The sequence below is a fragment of the Sylvia atricapilla genome, chromosome 11, assembly GCF_009819655.1.
Source record: "Sylvia atricapilla isolate bSylAtr1 chromosome 11, bSylAtr1.pri, whole genome shotgun sequence".
NCBI classification, from domain to species: Eukaryota; Metazoa; Chordata; class Aves; order Passeriformes; family Sylviidae; genus Sylvia; species Sylvia atricapilla.
Window position 1 is genome coordinate 9,146,658 of NC_089150.1, and position 20,351 is coordinate 9,167,008.

The 20,351-nt window shown below is 45.3% G+C and overlaps 1 protein-coding gene and 1 long non-coding RNA gene across 2 annotated transcripts; one reads left to right on the forward strand and one right to left on the reverse strand.

The window, feature by feature from the left end:
- Positions 1 to 2,427: 2,427 nt before the first annotated feature.
- ACOX2 (acyl-CoA oxidase 2) lies at positions 2,428 to 20,066 on the forward strand. The gene is made up of 15 exons (XM_066326528.1): positions 2,428 to 2,469; positions 3,132 to 3,410; positions 4,564 to 4,726; positions 7,383 to 7,534; positions 7,798 to 7,905; positions 8,590 to 8,709; positions 9,189 to 9,304; positions 9,701 to 9,873; positions 10,927 to 11,089; positions 11,739 to 11,929; positions 13,077 to 13,238; positions 14,165 to 14,270; positions 16,290 to 16,507; positions 18,248 to 18,377; positions 19,103 to 20,066. The coding sequence occupies exons 2-15, from the start codon at positions 3,251 to 3,253 to the stop codon at positions 19,163 to 19,165; spliced, it is 2,025 nt and encodes a 674-aa protein (XP_066182625.1). The 5' UTR covers positions 2,428 to 2,469; positions 3,132 to 3,250; the 3' UTR covers positions 19,166 to 20,066.
- On the reverse strand, positions 18,324 to 20,249 carry LOC136365872 (uncharacterized). The gene is made up of 3 exons (XR_010744433.1): positions 20,181 to 20,249; positions 19,968 to 20,083; positions 18,324 to 18,437 (listed from the first exon to the last, which is right to left on the reverse strand). It is a non-coding gene; the product is annotated as an uncharacterized lncRNA (long non-coding RNA).
- Between the last annotated feature and the right edge of the window lie 102 nt (positions 20,250 to 20,351).

Here is a 20,351-nt window from a genome sequence, read left to right on the forward strand (position 1 = left end):
TCCTTCCATGCATGGATGGCAATGGTAGTTGCTCATTGTGACAGTTCCTCTTCTGTGGGAGAGAGTAAGAACCAATCACTTCTGCTCTTTAAAGATAAAAACCTTTTAGCTATGCTCAAACTGCTCCATTGCCTGGAATTTCTCACACTGCCAGAGTTTTCAATACCAGCTTTGCTCTTTATCCAGGTCATGCTGAGATCTCTTCTCCTATGCACTCACTCCTGAAGTGCTCCTAGATAATTTGCTGCAGTGAAATTTCCTGTCAAGGAACACTTACATTTTACAATGTGATTTACTCCTCATGACTGCCTCAGAAATGGCAAGTGCTGGTTTTCTTCCTCAAGCCAGTGGTACCTTCAGACTGGCCCTGGCTGAACATTCCTTCCTGAGAATTTGCCTTTGCCCGTCTGTGGGAAATGGATTTGTAGAGTATAATCTGACACCTATCCTAGGAACTTTTCCATACTTCGATTATTTCCCAAAATTATCTAAAACTGCCACAGACTGAATGCTTTCGTTGATAAAAGCATTATATGAAATCTTGAATTGGCCATGACACTGGTGAGATCCAGCCTAATGAAAACGGGCAAAAATGCAAAAATATCAGCAACATAATAATGAGAGTGTGTTCCAACACACCATGGCAGGTGCTTTTGTGGGTTTTGCTGGTTCTCATCACAGCCCATGAGATCTCTGGGCATCCACAGGCACTTGAAGCTGAGCTGGGTGTGCAGCCCCAGTGGCTCTCCAGCTCAGACTCACTAACACAGACTGGCAATGACACAGACAGACAAACTAACACAGACAGACAAACTCAGGCAGCACATGACCCTGCCCAAATATAAACCTGCATGAACATCAGGTTGCAAAGAGATTCAGGGACAGGCTTTTTCCAGTCTGTCATCCCTCACCCTGCCTTCAGGAGAGCCAGACCCACTCACTGAATTACAAACAGCAGTCAAGAAGCACGAGGCCAAGCACTTCTGACTCCAGCAGAAGAAAATGTAAGAACAAATGGAAAAATCCCACAGAGCACTTCAGAAGGATGTACTGCCTCCCAACCACTCATGACCTGAGTCACTGCGGGATGTGATACGGCGCAGTACAGAGCAGAAAACGGCACATCCACAGGACACCCTGTCACTCTGGGAGCGTGAAGGAGCCACATGGCATCTTTAATCTACCTGAGTGATCCCAAGACACCTTCCACTGCCCATGAGCCACTCACTGCACTGCGGCTGGATGCTCTCATTGACTGCTGCTCCTCGTGGCTGCGGGGCTTGGTTCAACAAGCTCAGTTGCAGGCTTAAAATTATTGTTACCCAAAACTATATCCAATTTCCCAAACTCTGCTTAACTTCCCATGTTGAAGCAAGCCTTCCGTAATGTGAGCCCCACGCATCCCACCTCGTTCCCTGACAAAGCAGCTTCCAGCGTGGGTCTGCAGCGGCAGCACAGACCTACCGATGAGCCGTGGGCAGGGGGATCCTCTGCTGGATCCTCTCCCGTGACACTCATCCTGCTGGAGCCAGGCTGAGCGGGGTGTGAGGGCTGTGAGCTCCCATCTCCCGACCGCCGAGCACCAGCAGGGACAGCCTCAGGACCGCGGGAGGCGAGGGCAGCACATCCCCGTGTCATCCCCGGGACAGCCCCGCATTCCAGCCCCAAACTGCGGCAAGGGCTGAGGGCAGCACATCCCCGTGTCATCCCCGGGACAGCCCCGCATTCCGGCCCCAAACTGCGGCAAGGGCTGAGGGCAGCACATCCCCGTGTCATCCCCGGGACAGCCCCGCATTCCGGCCCCAAACTGCGGCAAGGGCTGAGGGCAGCACATCCCCGTGTCATCCCCGGGACAGCCCCGCATTCCGGCCCCAAACTGCGGCAAGGGCTGAGGGCAGCACATCCCCGTGTCATCCCCGGGACAGCCCCGCATTCCGGCCCCAAACTGCGGCAAGGGCTGAGGGCAGCGCCGTGACACAGCTGCGGAAACCCTGAGGGCACGGCAAACCCCCAGGCAAGGAGCAGCGCCTGCCCCAAGGGTGCTGCTCCCCACCCGGAGCAGGCGACGAAAACGATAAACCAAAACTAAAAACCTCAGGAGAAGGGCAGGGTGTCAGTTGTGTGACGGAGCTGAAGCGCGATCTCCAAGGCTCCGTTTGCGGGGATCAGACGCGGCGCCGCTCGGAGGCTCCGGGCCCGTGGGTTTCCCGCCTGCAGAGGTCAGCAGGAGCCGGCCGCGCCCGCCCCGGGACACGGCCCGCACAGGGCCCGGGACACGGCCCGCACAGGGCCCGGGACACGGCCCCCACAGGGCCCGGGACACGGCCCGCACAGGGCCCGGGACACGGCCCCCACAGGGCCCGGGACACGGCCCGCACAGGGCCCGGGACACGGCCCGCACAGGGCCCGCAGCGCGGCCCAGGCACGGGGGAGCAGCCGCACGGCTCCGCGGAGGACGCCTGAGACGAGGTACGGGGGGGCTGCGCTTGCACGGAGAGAAAGGAATGGCGTTTTCCTCACGGAAGAGGAAGCCGAGGCGTCCGCGGCCCCGCCGTCCCCGGGACGGCTCAAGGGCAGCGCCGGGTCACCCCGGCCCCGTGTGCCCGCCGCGCTGCAAAGAGGCTTCCCTCTCTCCGGCAAGGCACCTTGGACTAAAGGCCTGAATATCAGAAAGAGCAGGAATTAATAACACGTTTGCAGTGGTTTCCAGAGTTTGTGTTTCTCAAAGTAATCTGATGTTTGGGAATGCAGCAGTCTCTTCAAGGGAAACGTACGATTTATTTTCTGCTCACCACGGTTTTTGTTTTTACTTTTGTCCTGCGACCAATCTCCCTAACATGGGGTTAGGGGTTAATGTAAAGCTGAGCCCCAAGGACAGAGGCAGCACAGGCAGAGCCATCGGTGCCTGTAAGCCCTGGGCCAGAAACTCCCATAAACATTAACCTCTACTTGTGGGATATTCCAGCATGAACTTCTCATAAATGTTTGGGACAGACTGGGAAAAGAAAAACATTTTATGTTTTAAAACATGTCATAAAACCTGCAGTTTGAGTTCTTTAAAGTGCTGTAAATCACTGCCCATTACATTGAGGACAGGATAGTGCCTAAATACTTATGCAACCCCTGTGCAGGTGCAACATCTTGGCCAGCCTACCAAAACCACTCCTCTCTGTGCCAGCACTTCCATCAAACATCCGCTGACGGGTGCCAGTGCCAGAGGAGCCCTTTGCAGAGGAGTGCAGCCTCCAGGATGGCTCTGCTGGAGACCAGCAAACACTCACAGGGCTCAGGGCTCGGCAGCGTGAACCCCGACCTTGCCAGCGAGAGGCAAACAGCCTCCTTCAGCGTGGAGAAGCTCACGGTCCTGCTGGATGGTGGCACAGAGCAGACACGGATACGGAGGGCAGTGGGTGAGTGACCCTTACGAAGCCCTGGTGGGGGCTGGCACAGGCCATGCCTATGTCCTGCTGTTCTGCTCCTCCTTTGCAGCACAGTGGGGTTTGTGCTCTTGGGCATTTGCTTATCCCCCATCTCTTTAAAAAGTGGGAGTGTGGAGCTGGAGTCTTCTCTTCATGTAAATCAGTATGACTCCTCCGCAGCCATTCCTGCTGTCTGAAGCTTTTCCTCCTCCCTGCTCCCATCCCCTGTCTCTGGCAAGACTTGTTAAACTGGAATACAAGAACTGAGCAGCATCCATATTTAAGGGAAATGCATGCAGGGGCTGGTGCTGCTGTGCAGAAATGCACATCACATGTGAACCACAGCCAGGTTCCCTCCCTGGCACATTGGGCTCACCCAGGTGGGGAATTTCTTGCGTGGGTTGGCTCAGCCAGGCTGAGCTGCTCTCACTCATGATGGATGTGCCAAAAAAATTACTGTTGCTCAGAAGAAACAGAGGAAAAAACCCTCTCTGTTGTCTCTGTAACTGAATCCATATTATACACTTACCAAAGGAAAACGGCACAGCCACTAGGATTGCCCTCTTCATAGTGCCACACAGTGCCACTGGAGTTCAGTATAACCTTCCACATTAATAGACTCAAGTTTTTAAGGCAAAATGGACAAGGAGAGTGTTCAAACGGACACAGAAATAGTGACTGAGTTGTTTTGCAACACTGCAATAGCTGGTAACATCCCAAGCAGGACACCCAGCAGGCTCCAGCCTAATCCACCCTCTGGCTAATGCAGCTCACCACAGCCCTTACTGCCCTCACAGCTATCGGAGGCAGAGGGAACCTTGGCATCTTCTGCCAGAAGTCACCTCTCCCACCCCAACCAGGGAGAGTGCCTTACCCTGCAGGGTCACCATTTCCACTGAACAGACCCCTCTCTCAGGCCCACTCAGTTCCCCTTCTGCTCCCCCAAACTTGCTGCTTTTCAGAGTTGGATATGACAGCCATGGGTGCCAGAAATGGCAAAACAAAACCTGCCTGCAAGCACCCTAAAAATCACAGCATCAGTATCCATGAATCCAGTCCTGCCTGCTCTTCCCAAACATGGCTTCAGGCACTGCCTGCACTTCCCCAGCCCCAGGAGAACCAACTGTTCTGTGTTGCTTTGCAGTGGAAGCTATCGAATCTGACCCTGTATTTAGCAGAGAAAATCAGTATTTCCAGACCCAGAATGAGAGGTACGAAGCAGCAGTCAGGAAGGCTGTTCATCTCCAGAAAAAGATGCATGAGATGGGATGGACTGAGAATGGACCTGAATATAAGTACATTTACAGGTGATTTCTGGTTTGGTTTTTTTTTTAATGTACAACTAGTTTTTTGTTAAAAGCTTTGAATGCCAGCAAGAATCAGCTTTAGCAAAGGCTGGGAAAGGCCAACAGCTGACAGAATAGGTTTGGATAAAAATCTGCTGCAGGTTTTTACTTCAGCAGCACACTTGGGAAAAGGGAAAATGGTGGTACATGACCGGGAACTTCTCATAGAGCAGTACATTGGTAGTGTGATAGATCACAGCAGTTCACAACCACAACATGAGATTTCCACTTCAGCAACCTCCTTACTTGTGCTGCAGCTCTCATATCACCCCTTAGATATTTTATAAATGTATAACCAGAATTGAAGTGATGCATTTCAGTTACATTACTGCCTTCCAAATAAATTAAAGATTATGTTTTGTGTATCTAGAAAACACATATTGTAATTAAGGGGGAGGGGGGGAGAAAAAGAAAAAAATTCACCTTATTTTGTAGGTAAATGAGAACAAAGTATTTTCACAGTCCTTTCCTTTAAAAGTTTTCTTAACACTTCATGTGGGGTTGAGCTCCACATTTCAATTGCTTGCCCTTCCTTTCCCCCTGGCTCAATCAATTCCTGGCTGGCTGTTGCCCAGGGCACACTCTCTGCTTGGTGGGGTCATGTACACAGTAGGAACGTGCAAGTTCAGAAGTGTCACACAGAAGGGCAATGCCTGTCCCTTACACAACACTGCTGACACTCAGAGCCACTGTTTGGCATTTCATAGACTAATAGCACAGTTCGAGTTGGAAAGGACGTTTAAAGGTCGTCTAGTCTAGCCTTTTGCAATGAGTAAGGACATCTTCAACTAGATCAGGTTGCTCAGGGCCCTGTTCAGCCTGACCTGGAATGTTTGCAGGGAGGGGATATCCACCAGCTCTCTGGGTAACCTGTGCCACTATTTCACCATGCTCATTGAAAATGAGTTCTTCATTATGTCTCATCTAAATCTACCTTCTTTTAGTTTAAAACCATTACCCCTTGCCCTATGGTAATAGGCCTACTAAAAAGTTGTCCCCATCATATGAAACATGATAATTTTTTATGCTGAGCTCTTCAACACTTCCAGTGAATGGAACTAATGAAAGGGGAAATGTGCCATCAAGAGCTCTTGCATCTGATCATTATATTCCCATTAAAAAGCAGCTCTCCACTGCTCCCTCAGAACAAAAAAAAAAAAAAAAAAAAAAAAAATCCCACCCAGATGTGCTTATATCAGGCCCCCTGATGCCAGAGGCTGCAGCAGGACCAGCCCTGTGTTGTCCCATTTGCTGGATTAGGAGCAGAGCCGTCTGGCAGGGCAGCTCTTGCCTGATGGAACTCCAGGTGAGCTCTTATGACAGAATCCTGGTTCCCAGTGCCAGGCACAGTGAATCATTCACATAATTTAAAATCCAGCTTTTCAAATTGCAGCTAAAGGAACGTTATTTCTGGCCAGGCTGCCAAGGATTCATTAAGTCATTTTCTGTTAATCAAAGCAATTTCCTTTTAACTTCTTTGTTCATATTTCCCCCCCTCACACCCCCCACTGTTTCAGCATGATTAATTCTCTCTCAGGGACAGTATTAAAAAAAGGTCAGAGTCATTTGTTAACAATAGAAGGTATCTATGTGAAAGGAGATGCACTCTATAGCACTGCAATAAAGCAATGTGCTAACAGCCACTCAGCTACTGAGAACAGCAGAGCCACTTACTTGTACATGTAAGGTGATTGTACCTGGTACCTGTGAGGTGATTCAACCATGTCCTGAGGAATCCCAGGAAGAGGCATATATTTTATATTCCTCATGTTTTCTTATTATTTCTCACACACAAAGAAAGCTTAAATAAATTTCTCATTAGCACCATGGAAATCAGTCTACCCAAGTTCCCATACACGGTTTCTGGAATAGTGCTTTTTAGGATGTATGTAGATGGTGATGGCAAAGGATCTGACCAGATAATAAACCAAGAGTTACTTGGACGTATTTGAATTTTTCCACAAGAAAATAACATCTCAATTCAGGATAAATCTCCATGAACCCCAGTATTGTTCGCTGACAGCAATGGGCTGCAAAAAACCAGCAAAAAGTACAGCAACAAACCCAACATAACGTGGTATTTCTCCAGAGTGGGAATGGGAAGATTCAGGAGATCCAGGTCCCAGATACCTACATGTGTTATTCAGTCTAATATGCCCCACAGTGAATTGCTAGGGTTTGAGGTTTTTCAAGTAGGGTGCTGTTTTGTTCTTTCTTTTAGTTCAGCCTCAGAATCTGACTTAAATAATCAAGAAAAAAAAGTCCTATGAAGTAAAATAAAAATAAAAAATGCTCACAGAGCCTCAGGAGCTTTGGAGCTGGCTTGTACTTTTAGCTCAGCATCTGCTACTCAGAACAGATAATTCCTCCAAGACCAAGTGAAATGAGCAAGCAACACATATGCAAACTCTGCTATGAAAGAAGAGACAAAAGCAGCTTGGAAGGGCACTTTTCCTGCAATGCTGTGCTGATGCTGGGTGCTGGGCAAGGGATGACGAGGCAGAAATCAAAAGGCAGCAGGTGGTACTGTCTGGTGACCGCTGCAGTACCACTGTCTCATTCATCACATACCTGGAACTTCATCCCCTTAAAAACACCCCTCGTACCTTCTCTGCAGGGCACTGTCAGGAGATGTCGCATTCCTCCTCCACCAAGTCTTCATGAGAAGTATTTCAGTGCTGGGCTCTGACAAACAAATTGCCAAGTGGATTCCTCTCGCCACCCAGCACAAGCTCATTGGAAGCTACGCACAGACTGAACTGGGACATGGTAAGGCTGCAGGGAAAATGGCATTTCTGTATGACACAGGGCTGCAGCCCAAATTCCCATGGGAATTTGACTCCGAACTGTCCATCCTTTACAGGGATGGCATGGTTGGGTTCTCATTCATGGTTCTCATCAGAAGGGTAAAGCACAAACCCCTGATAATACCCACAACCAGCTTCTGGGGATCCTTCACTCTCTCCATCCCTGTGATATACCAGGAGATAGATGCACAGACAGATTATTTTTTTTAATTTCTTTTTTTAAAGGCACTTATCTTCAGGGTTTGGAAACAACAGCAGTCTTTGATACTGCTACTCAGGAGTTTATACTGAACACACCAAAGATCTCTGCCATGAAGTGGTGGCCTGGAGACAGTAAGTACCACACAAAATATTTTGGGTTTTGCCTCCTTCAGTTACTCCATCTACCCTACTTAAGTTCTGTGTTTGAAGGCCCAGGTGCTAGCAGAAGACTTCAATAAGAGATACTCTTATGGACAAGCAAGTGAGAGAAAGAGGGTTGTCCAAGTTCAAAGGCCACAAGGGAGCCACTATCATCTTCAAAAGCCCCTTGGGTTGCAGGCTGAAGAACTTCACTCAGGAAAGCTCTTGCCTCTGCAGGAATAAATCTTCTCTTCTTTGTAAATAATACTCAGACAACCAAAAACTTCAGGGAGGTCATCAGCATAAAGGATTTGAGTCACCAAACTGTCTCAGCACAAAGGATTCAAGCATGAATTCTTGGCTCCCTTCAGGAAGGTATTTCACAGAAAATAACTGGAGTCACTGCAACAGCCACAGCACTTCCCACTCTCAGCATTACATTAGCTCAAACTGTTTATTTTTTCTCATATTCTGTTACAAAACTGTTAATCCAAGCCTCATGGGCAGCAACAGAGGCTGCAATTTCTGAGAGCTAAGAGCAGGCTGATTTAGGTTTCCACCACACACTTGTGCTGAGCCTACCTAAGATCCAACACATAATTAATACTGACCTCTCTTAACTGTGTTTGTGCTATACCTTGTCTTAAGGGAATGGGGCTGTTTTTCTTCTTACAGTGGGAAGATCAGCAACCCACACAGTTGTCTTTGCTCAGCTGTACATCCATGGGAAGTGCTATGGCATCCATCCCTTCATCGTGCAGATACGCAGCCTTCAGGACCATTCCCTTTGCCCAGGTAAACGACCCCAGACACCGCAGCACTTGTGCAGGTGTTCTGCCTATTTTGCCCTTAAATGTTTTCTAAAACATTGGGCCAGGGAGAGTTATAATTGGCAAAACCAAGGCAAGAGATGCCCAAGGTGTAGTTATCATTAACCCCAACCTTTTGATCTGAAGAGAAATTTAACATATCCTCAGCCATATCCAGACCAAGCCTTTGACATAACCCGAACTGACAAACCAGCCTGAGCTGCTCTGAGCACCTCTGCATTATCACCTCAGTTCTGACCCCAGCCAGCACAGATCCATCTGTCAATGGATCATGGAAGCAAACTACTACAAGGCATTCAAATGCCTGTTTCACCCCTTGGGCAAGATCACCCATGCTGGGGAAAAAGCAGAGCTGACCATGCTCTTGAGGTCCCCATCCTGACACAAAATGGGGAGCAAAAAGTTCAAGTGGAAGTAAGCAGGCTATGTTTTCTCCTGCTGCAGGCATAACTGCAGGAGACATCGGTCCCAAAATGAATTTTGAGCACATTGACAATGGCTACCTCCTGCTGAAGAACGTGCGCATCCCCAGGGAGAACATGCTGAGCAAGTTTTGTGAGGTATGTGTGGACTCACATCACAAACTTGCCGTCAGACTCTCATTCCACAGCCAGAGAGTCAAGAGGGACCTGTCTAAATTTGGGACAAAAATCTTCCTTTGAGTGTCCGCAAGTCTCTGAGGTTTTATCAAGGGCAGAAGGTATCTGAATCCTAAATGAAAGTCAGTGTCATGAATTACAGATTCAGGAGCTGGGGATCATGGGGCAGGCAGAACCTACCTCTGCCAGAAACAGTAAGAGTTTGTCTCTTCAAATGGATATCTTTCATCCATCATACATAAAAGCATTGTTTCTGTTCAGTAAGGATTTTTATGTCCATTTTATTTCGTGCATAGCATAGCACAGCCATAGTAGTAGCGAATAAGGCAGCCTCTGACAGCCTCTCTCTAACTCTAGGTTCGACCAGATGGCACCTATGTAAGGCAGGGGTCACAGAAGATTAACTATTTCACGATGACGACAGTGCGCATTTCGCTCATTTCAGACGAGGTGCTGACACCCCTGATGAAGGCCTGCACCATCGCCGTCCGATACTCGGCGGTTCGCCGGCAGTCCAAGCTAAAGCCTGGGTAATGCCCTGCATCCCAGTGGGACACTATGTTTCCCCACACCAGTTTGTATTTATTCTCTTCTGCTTATCTTTCAGCCCATCAATGGCTGATTTCCTGTCCCAGAAAGGGCACGATAAACATGCTTCCCCATTATTTACATTAACGAGCTTCAGTCAAAGTACAAGAGAATATTTACAGTTCTTTCCAAGATAAGTTTCATACTTTGAATAGGTCAGTGACTCACACAGGCAACTTACTCTTTTATAACTGGCCTTCCCTGTAATCCCATAACTAAGCAGAATCTAGACAAAGTGGACAAGTTGCTGAATTCTTATTCCATAGTGTCCTACTAGTAGATGTAACATTTAAATACCCTCCAACATCCAGAAATCCAATATCTACACTTTAAGCACTGAATTGTACTCCGGGTTGAATCCCTATTATTTTTAAAGATGTATGTTAATTTGAATGGATTACAAAGATTTCCATTCAAATCTCCTTTCCAAAGCAGAAAGATCCTAGTGAAAACATGTTTTGGTTCAAACACAAACCAAACAGAAGAGCACAGCAGCTGAACTATTGTAATAACCAATTCCATTGATTGAAGTCCTAAAGGTACCAACCACAGCAGAAGTGATAAAGAACATCCAAAACATCTCAGAAAACTTAAAATAATTCAGACTCAAATATTTTCAGGGAAACATTTCCATGCTAGAGGTGACAAAGATTCCATTTGAAAAGCCAAAGATTATCAGGGTGCAATGCCACTGCCTTTCCTGAAACACTTAACTTGCTGTCCTTAAAGCTTCATTCTCATCTTTTCCTGCAGTCTCAGTGCCCTCTGTACTGACTGACCACATAGAGCATTTTCTACACTGTTAGGCTTTTTTGGGGTTGTTTCTGCAGTAGCTCAGCAATCTGGGCAGATTTGCTGCTGTACTGTCAGCTCAGTCTTGTTCACACACTGCTTCTTGGTAATGAAAAATGCCATTTTCATTCTGCAGCATGTAAAGTAACAGTAGCTATGCCCATGTCCACACTCTCCCTGCTTCATCAGCTGTCTTCCAACAGGGAACAAGAAGCAAAAATCCTTGACTACCAGACTCAGCAAGAGAAACTGCTGCCCCAGCTGGCAGCAGCCTATGCCTTTCATTTCATCAATTACTACCTGCAGGAGCTATTCAACAGGGGGTACAGAGAGATCCAGAGGAAGAACTTTGACATGCTGCCAGAGGTGAGCTGCAGCAGGATTAACTCATACAGCACTTCTGTTCTCTAAATGTTAAAGTATTTGAGCAAACTGGACAAGCATTCCTCTCACCACCAGAGAATTGGAGAAGGAGGAAGCACTGAGAGGTCAAATGACGGGTCCCAGGTCTGCAACCAGTCAGCAACAGCATTTGCTCTACCACCCCAAATTTTTTGTTTTGGGAAGCATTGCAGAGTGAGAAGTCCTTGAAAAGCATGCCCAAAAGCTCGTTCCAAGTAGCTGGTGGCACAAAGTGTTATTACACAACGTTGCCTACAATGCGCATGCACATTCATCTGTGCCAAAATCAAAAACGTGACTTTTTAGACAGAACAGAATATTTTTCAGTTGGGTGCTTGAAATGAAAACACACTTTAAACAAAGGTGGCCAAAGCCAGAACTGGCTGAGAGAAACCAAAAAATGCATAAACTGAATACAGTGAGCCCAGCAGAAGCATATGCAGCATCCCAGAGAGACATCAAAGGTCGGGCTCAGGAAACTGGGTGCTACCACCATGCAAAGGGGGAGCTGACAGGGATTTCATGCTCAGATATTGCACAAAATTTTAAAAAGGAAATTATTCTGAAGATTCCCTTAGTAATACTCTGGGTTTTTTCTCTCTTTTTTTAACAGCTCCATGCATTATCTTCAGGTTTTAAAGCCGTGATCACCCAGCACTGCACTGCAGGAGTGGAGATCTGTCTCCGGGCCTGTGGGGGCCATGGCTACTCCCTGCTGAGTGGACTGCCTTCCTTGTATACCAAAATACTTGCCTCTTGTATTTATGAAGGGGAAAACACCATTTTGCTCCTGCAAACTGCTAGGTAACAATTCAAATGTGTTCATCTAAAAGCCTGCCCCCTCATTTATTCAGCCTTTACCATTTCTTCTCCAAAACCAGTAAAACCAGCTACTCCTTTCTCACAGCACCTTCTAAAAATACAGCTCAGGATATAAACTATTCATGTCTTCAGTCTAACAAGCATGGAAGTATGTGGGAACTGGATTATCTCTTCTATTTTTGGTTTGGGGATGTATGCAGGCGCTGTTCTGCAAAACCTCGTTTTCCTCTTTGCCTAGTAGCACAGCAAAGGTATTGCTGTGAGAGTTCTGTGGTCAAATTTTAAGCAACCAATGTCACAGTGGTACAATGTAACACAATATTGGTAAAGTGGGGTCATTCAGAGGAAGCAAAGTTGTTGGACAGTGAAAGTGGATGAGTCATGCTCCAAGAACATCACTTTCCTCCAAACAGGCAGACTGATGATTATCAAGAGCAGATGAAATACAGGATAAAGAAACTACAGCTGCTTGAACTTTTAAGAATGTATGTTTTTACTAAAGGGAGAAAAACAGGGCACTTCCCAGGGTCAGAGCCACCACCACATAGCTCCATGCTGCCATGCAGACATTTCTGCACTTGTTACTACTTTTTGCAAGATAAACAGCAAGATCAAGAGAAATGCTGTACCCTTTTAATTCCAGACCTGGTCAGTCTAGCTCATAGCAGAGCTACCAAAAAACTAAGAGAGTGGGGAATGCTTCTTGTAAACTCTCTCCAAGGGTCTCATGTGTTAACATAATGTGATGGGGATCACAGAGGGTAAGACCAAATCACCGTTAAAGCTCCAGAGCATTGAGACTCAGGTTGCAAAGTTGATAATGTATCTAATAACCACACTGCTGAGACTGCTAATAGCCACAGCAAGTTTCTGCTGAAAAAATTATCATTATGGATTGCTGTAGTATTAAATAAGGCAGGCAGGCCACCCCTGAGACCCACCACAGATCAGGTTACTGTGAGTGACATGCAAAACAAAAGGTCATTACTTGTTCAAGTCCATTCTGGGCCACTGATGGGATGGGTCACACTTTGCTCCTCCTCACCTGAGCCCACTTTACTTTTTGCATGTCTGTTTGCTGCAAGGAGATCACCACCATACCCTGCTCTGACTGTTACCCTCTTCCCAGGTTCCTGATTAAGTGCTTCATGGCAGCCAATACTGGCCAGCCTGTGCCACCATCTGTCACTTATCTGGCTGCAGTGAAACACAGGAAGTGTCCAGCCAAGAACAAGTTGGATTTTCTCAGTCCAGATATTTACACTGAAGCCTATCAACACGTGGCAGTCAGGTCAGTACAGAGGATGGGAGACAGAATTTCTCTCTTTGATATCAGAAATGTGTTAAGAGTTCAGCTTCTTCCTTGCTTTAAAGGGAGGTAAAATCAAATAAGTTAAACTAGGATTGGCACCATCTGTTCCCGAAAAAGAAAAAGAAGGCCATACAGGATTAACAGCCATGTCAAATGTATGGATCTTTTGTACTCAGAAGTTTTTAAGCCAGGTGCTACCAAATAACTACGTTTCAAAGAGTTGGTGGCACTATTAAAGTAAATCCCAGACCACATCACTGAGTTGCCATTCCAGTAAAATTTTTAGAATTTTGAAATTTCACATACCCGAGAAAGTGATGTTTGTTTTTAATTTACACCATAGCAAGAACAGAGCCCCTCATTCTGTCTGTAGCCTTTCAACTACACATTCAGCAACCTGACATAAATAAAAATGGTATCATGAGTGGTCTCAGAATTACATACACAGTTATGGGCTGTATAGGTGTCACCTCTGGAAATAAGCTAAAAAGACAACCCTGCTGTCATTGAAACTAGTGTAAAAACAGCCACTCTTCAAAAACTTTCATCAATGGGGACAGGAATTGAATCTCTGTGTAGAAAAGGAGAAACATAACATCCAGTATTACTGTTTGTCTTTCAAAAACTCTCCCTACACACACAAAACCCAAGAAAAGTTCAGCCAAACCCCTGGTAAACTACTCTGAAAGCTAAGAAAGCAGAAATCCTTCAGTATCAGGGTGGTCTGGGTTTTTCTCACAATTTATACTTAGATTTTGCATAATCTAAGTTCACTCATACTGCATGTAGATAACTCCAGATGTCAGAAATGCCAGTTTGCCCTTCAGTCACACATAACTCCCGAGTGCAAATTCATACATGTGGGATGCACATACAAGGTGCATTATGCTTTTGCAATTTTTCAGGCTCACAAGCAGCACAGCAGCAAAACTACAGGACTTGATTCAGTCTGGAGTCAAAAAGCACGATGCGTGGAACCAGTGCACAGTGCAGCTCGTGCAGGCTGCAAAGGTTAGAAAAATTTATCTGCTTATCTGGTGTTTGTCTTTATGAAACAATATGCAACAGAAATGGCATGATTAGCTTAAAGCCTCAGTGCTGTTTATTGTTTTCTGCTGGCATCTAGGAGACACCACCAAGACTGTCACAGTGGTCTACATGGTGGAAAAGTTGTAGTAAGAAGAAATTCCTGATCTGAAAAATTTGATGTCTGTATAGGCCAGGTAGAAAAAAGACTAAATGAGAAAAAAAGAGAAATGAAAGGGAGAAAAAAAAATTAACAGCTATGCTGCCACTACTGGCAGAATTGGACCTCCCATATCCTGCAACAAAACCTCACCATCTCCAGCTAACACTCATCTTTTTGTAAAAATCCAGCATTTCTGGTGCCCAGAGGAGTCTTCCTAAAGCCACTCCACTAAAAGGTGGTGGAGTCACAGCAAAGGATGAAACATGCCTGGTATTTCTTCCATCTGCTGGAAAGATAACTGCAGAGAACAGAGTGAAAACCAGTGAGAAGTGCAATGTTAACTACTGCTAAAAGATAAATCAAATTTATAAGAGATGCTTTCCGCAGCGGAAGTAGCACTGGGACAGCAGCATTTGTTCTCTAAAACAAGGGTGAATTAGTACAGAATTAAGTAAAAAAGAGGGGAGAAAACCCCTAAATATTAATGAAAAATAATCCGCTGATAGTTCTGTATCTTCCAAAGAACAAAAACTCTTTTTTTAATATGCAATTAAGTGCAATTCCTGTACAGTTATGGTGAAGGTCTTCTTCCCTTCCCTTCCCTTCCCTTCCCTTCCCTTCCCTTCCCTTCCCTTCCCTTCCCTTCCCTTCCCTTCCCTTCCCTTCCCTTCATGTTGAAACAACAAGATTCACAACTTATTTTAACATCATTAACCATTTCTGAAGACCCTAACATAAGCAGAGGGCTGGCTATGGTATCAGCAGTGCTGCTACCAGACTCTTCAGAAAATGAGATCCAGGCTCTCAAAGTTTCTTAATTATTTCTGGGACAGGAAAAGTCATCCAAACCCCTTGAGTTTGCCCCATAACTTTGAAATTTTGATATACTGCTGCCTTCTTGGGGCAATTCTGTATTTCTTATTCCATACCTTCCCTGGAGATTCACTCACACATCTGGCATGGCATCTCTATGAACTGACACCTGCCAGCTCTCAGCTGAGTGGCTCATACTCTGGGCAGACTCCACACAGGTTAATTGTTTGAGTGGCCACTCAGGGCCACTCAGCTTCTCAGGCAGGTTCTGCAGTCCACACTGGCCTCCACCTCTGCTGCTTCACCATGCCAGCAGGAAAAGCTGCAGTGCAGGTGTGCCATTCTTATACCTACAGCTGAACTCTGCAGTGGGGGAGTGAACCCCACCAATCCCAGCACCACCAACCACCCACAGCAGTGTCAATCTAGCAAGAGTCACCCCACAGACAGGTGGGGTCAGACAGGTGCATCTCCTCTGCACCTCTGCTAATATTTCCGTCATTTCTGAGTCAGACACTCTACAGGTGTGTGACCCCAAAATTACCAGTTTAAAACCACAAAAGTGGGAGGTAAATTTGGTTGTTCTTTTGTTGACAGTGGTGTTTCCAGAGCTGAAGACTTGCAGACTGATCCCAAAGTACCATGAGCCCAAGGTCTTCAACAGAAGTTTTCTCCTGTTGATGTACAACCAACATTAGCTTACAACACAAGCACATTCCAATGTGTTTTCTTCACATAAACTCTTCAGGATATTTACCAGAACTATTTAGAATAAGTACTAGCATGATTTCTGAAGCAGTTTTCTGGAGTTTACAAATACCACAGTGTTGACTGTTTACACATTCTGTCTTCTGCTGTCGCTGTAAGCCATGAATGCAAAAGGCCTGGTCACCCAGCAAACAAAGGATACAGACTGGAGAAGTGCCAGGGAAATGAAAAGGTTTTATATTCTTTGCAAGAACACTTGAGTCACTTGGCCTACTAAAGCGTTTGAGGTGCATTCACTGTTGATTGCATTTGTTTTCCAGGCTCACTGCCACTACATTGCAGTGAAAAACTTTGCAGAAACTGTGGAAAAACTCGAGGCCAAGGCTGGCATCCAGAAGATTATGAAACACCTCTGTGACCTCTTTGCACTACACGGGATCTTCTCAAATACAGGAGCCTTCTTGCATGATGGATACATATCTGCAGCTCAAATGGACATGGTCACAGCATCCTACCTGGACCTCCTGGCTGTCATTCGGTGAGCTGCTTTGGCAGGACACACACAGCTATCCAGTTTATCCCTGTAATAGATATAAAAGGGTGCTGCTGTACCTATGGCAACATCTCCACAGTCAATTACCTCATTCAGTTTTTATGTCCATTGCCTGGCAGCACTAGAAATTGATTTAGACATCTACTCAGAGCTCGTTTTCATGGCAAAACAGACCCAAGTGTCCAGCTCCTCTGCAATATCTAAAGTTCTGTAACATGAAATCTTAAATTATAAATGAAGAAGTCATGAACACTTTCTACCGTCTGCAGTAGAGGGAAAGCAGGAAAATATGTAGTCAGAGCACACTGGCAGGAGGGAGCCACAGCAACCCATCACACATTGCAAAATCTGCTTAAGCCACAGCTAATACAGCCTACTCTGTTGCCATGGCTGAGCTGCAACTGGTACCCAAACAATCCTGCCTACAGCTACTTCAGATGCATCTGCTCGACACCATCACCAACTCTGTGAATTCTGCATTAAGGTTTTCACTTACCACAACACTCAGAGGCTTTTGGCAAAGGATTCAGCTTCCACTACTCAGTGCTGTTTGCTTAGAACATATTAACTTACAGCACAGAGGAGTTGTTACTGTATGTCAAATTCTACCTAAGCCTCCTGGAGAGAAACAAGAGCACACTATAAGCAAGGGCTGAACAGGGCTGAGCCAAACAACAAGGGTTTTCAGAACAGAATCTGAGTTAAGTGATAAGTTTAACACAACATTTTCAAAAGCCTAACATGTTGTCTTTGGAATTCACTGCAATTTCTGTGTTAGTCCATGCCTTGTTAACAGGATTCAAGAATGGAGTATTTACATATTTACAGCCAGCAGAAAGGATATAACTGACTTCCTGATCTGTAGCAAAACCCCAGCCTTTACCAAACCCTCAGACAGCTCTTCCCCAAAAGGAACTGGAAGATGGAAATCCCAACATTTGAGCAAACCAATTTGCATCCCGGTACCTCAGGTGTGAGGTACAGCCAGCACAACTTCCTACACCCAGGATGATGGGAGGATAAGGAAAAAGAAACCATCTCCTGCTTAGGAGATGCTGCCTGAGCCCCAGCTCTCCATGCTGTCAGCCTGGCCCCTGGGCTAGATGGGCCCTTGGATGTGTCAGAGTTGTTTTGCTCTTACAGACATGAATAGAAGAGCTCAACACTTCATGATGAGATAATAGAAATACTGAAAGGTAGATGAAGGTTGGAGATCAGCAAAGCAACTTCACATCAATCTAGTAGGAACCTTATTCCATTTTATAAGACACACATACAGCATAAGAAAAATGAAACAAAGACAAAAATCAGAAGAACAAACTGGCAGAGACTACTGAGAAAAAATCTGACATGAGATTGAGTCTGGAACTAGCGATGGGGCCCAGGTGATTACAAGACTCTGCAAACACCCACTCAGCAATGCAGACAACCCGGGGCATTAGTACAACATCACAGAATCACAAAATTATTAGGGTTGAAAGAGACCTCTAGAGATCATCTAGTCCAATCTCCCTGCCAAGGCAGGATCACCTAGAGATATCTCTGAGGAATCAGAACAAGCAGTATTTCCCCACCCCACCCCCAGCAAAGATAAGGAGTAAAACTGGCACAACCTTTTCAGGAGAAACCTGGGAAACTGACTTCCAAGTTTATCTTTGATTTATTTTCCCATCTTGTAAAGCAGTACCCTCTCAGTGACAGGAATGTCACTCCTGTGCTCTGTAGGAAGGACGCTGTGCCCCTGGTGGACGCTTTTGACTTCACAGACAAGAGCCTGAACTCAGCGCTGGGCAGCTACGACGGGCAGGTTTACCAGCGGCTCTACGAGTGGGCTCAGAAGTCACCCACCAACCAGGTAGGGATCAGCTACAGCTGGGCAACTTCCACAGCAGCTACGGCAGAAACTGCTTGTCTTCTAACAAAAGCAACACAGATAAGGAACAACGGCTTTTAATTCCTCTTTGTATCACTGATTTGTACAGAATAAGCTGAAATAAAAGTCTGTTTACATATGATGGAACAGCACTAAATGCAAGGTATTTTCTATATGCTGCTACTTTTACCAGTGCAAAACGTGGGGTTTTAAATATGTTTAACCAGAAAAAGTGTTAAACAAGGCAATGTGATCCTTCATGGTCTTTCGCATTTTGCTTTCTCAATTCATCCATACTGTGGAGTAATGTAAAATTCTGTGTGATGTAAAAATGTGTTGCTCTGTTTGAAAACTGATTTGGCCTTAAGTACTTGAGATCTTTACTGTGGTAATTGGTATCCCTTTGAAATTCCACAGCTGAACACAAAATTTGCCTTCAGCAAACATTCAAGTCCAAGCATATTTTCTGAGGTTAAATAGTATTGCTGTCCCCTTCGGGATGAGCATGGTGTGCTGGTTATGAAGGACAACACATACTATAGGGAAAAAGATCTTGCACATAGTTGAAGTAGCTGGTATTTGTTGGTTGTTTTTGTTTTTTAAGTAGCGCAGCTTTATGTATTTCAGAGATTGTTCTTAAGGAAAAGATTATAGCTTTTTCCTTCTTATTTGCCATTAATTCCTTTCCACATTCTCTTTCTGAACAGATGAGCCCAGCCTACGAGAAGTATTTGAAGCCACTTCTGCACAACACGCTATCAAAATTATGAAGACCATGTTCCAAGTGAAGGGCACAAATTTCCTCTTGTTCTTTGTGCAGCAGTACATTTATGAAGCATCAGTAATGACTAATCAGAATTAATAATCAGTTGCTTACTTGCAGTTACAAGTATGAAAGATTCTCAGCCAGCCATTTGCAATTAGACAGATGCCAACAGTGCTGAGTGGTACCTGCTGCTGTGAGACAATCTAGTCAGGAATGGTCCAGGGTTCACTGTTTCCTGAAGTGTCTTGACGACATCAAAACTCTCTCATTTGGCTTTCTTATTCTCTTTCTAAATCCATTATATGATTATTGAAAACAAAAAACAGAACACCACCACACTGTGAACCTTCTCTCAGTGTGTTGTAACTATACAGTGCCTTAAAAAAACCGCAAAACAACCAACTTTATTGAAAAATCCATGGTGAAAAAATGATCCTTTGTTTTTAGAAGCAAGTTGTTCTCTTCGATCAGAAAATGTATTAGAAAGTGCATCTGTTTTGACAATTAAAATAGCTCTTGATTTGCTCAGTACTGGAATATTTCTGCCTAATGAAGATGCAGACAAAGATGATGCCAGCTCCAGTCTGCAGAATTTACCTTCCCGTTAATAGAGCTGCTCATACAGTCTTTCTATAAATCTTGAATAAAGTGTATTATTTGGAATACTGCTTCTCTAATTATTACACTTCATAATTATGGAAAGGGCAGGCTGATCCAGGCCAGTCATTAATTTGCTCGTAAATGAAGTGTTGCAAAGAACATCCTGTGATTATAATTCAATGACAGTTAACACGGATATTTCTTACCATGTGTTGCAAGAAAGAAACAACTTTTCCTGAGGTTCATCAGTTCTGCTTCTCTTCCCTCCTTGATAGCAAGAATAAAGTTCTCACTGCTGCCTCTTACTACATAACTCAAAAACCTGCAATGTATGAACAGGAAGAGACAAAATATGACAGAGAAATACCCCCTGAGACAGGCCTTTAGAGCCAGATATGAGATGGAAAGCTCCCACCTACTTGGGACAAGAACTTCTTGGGAGAACAGGATCCACTCCACAAAACAGCTACCAACTCCCTTACTCCCAGCTGCAATCAAGTTAGAACATAACCAAAAATTCTATTAATAACTATGACAAAGGGACCAGGATAAGTAGAAGTGTCTGTATGAAATTGAGTAAAGGCACAGCA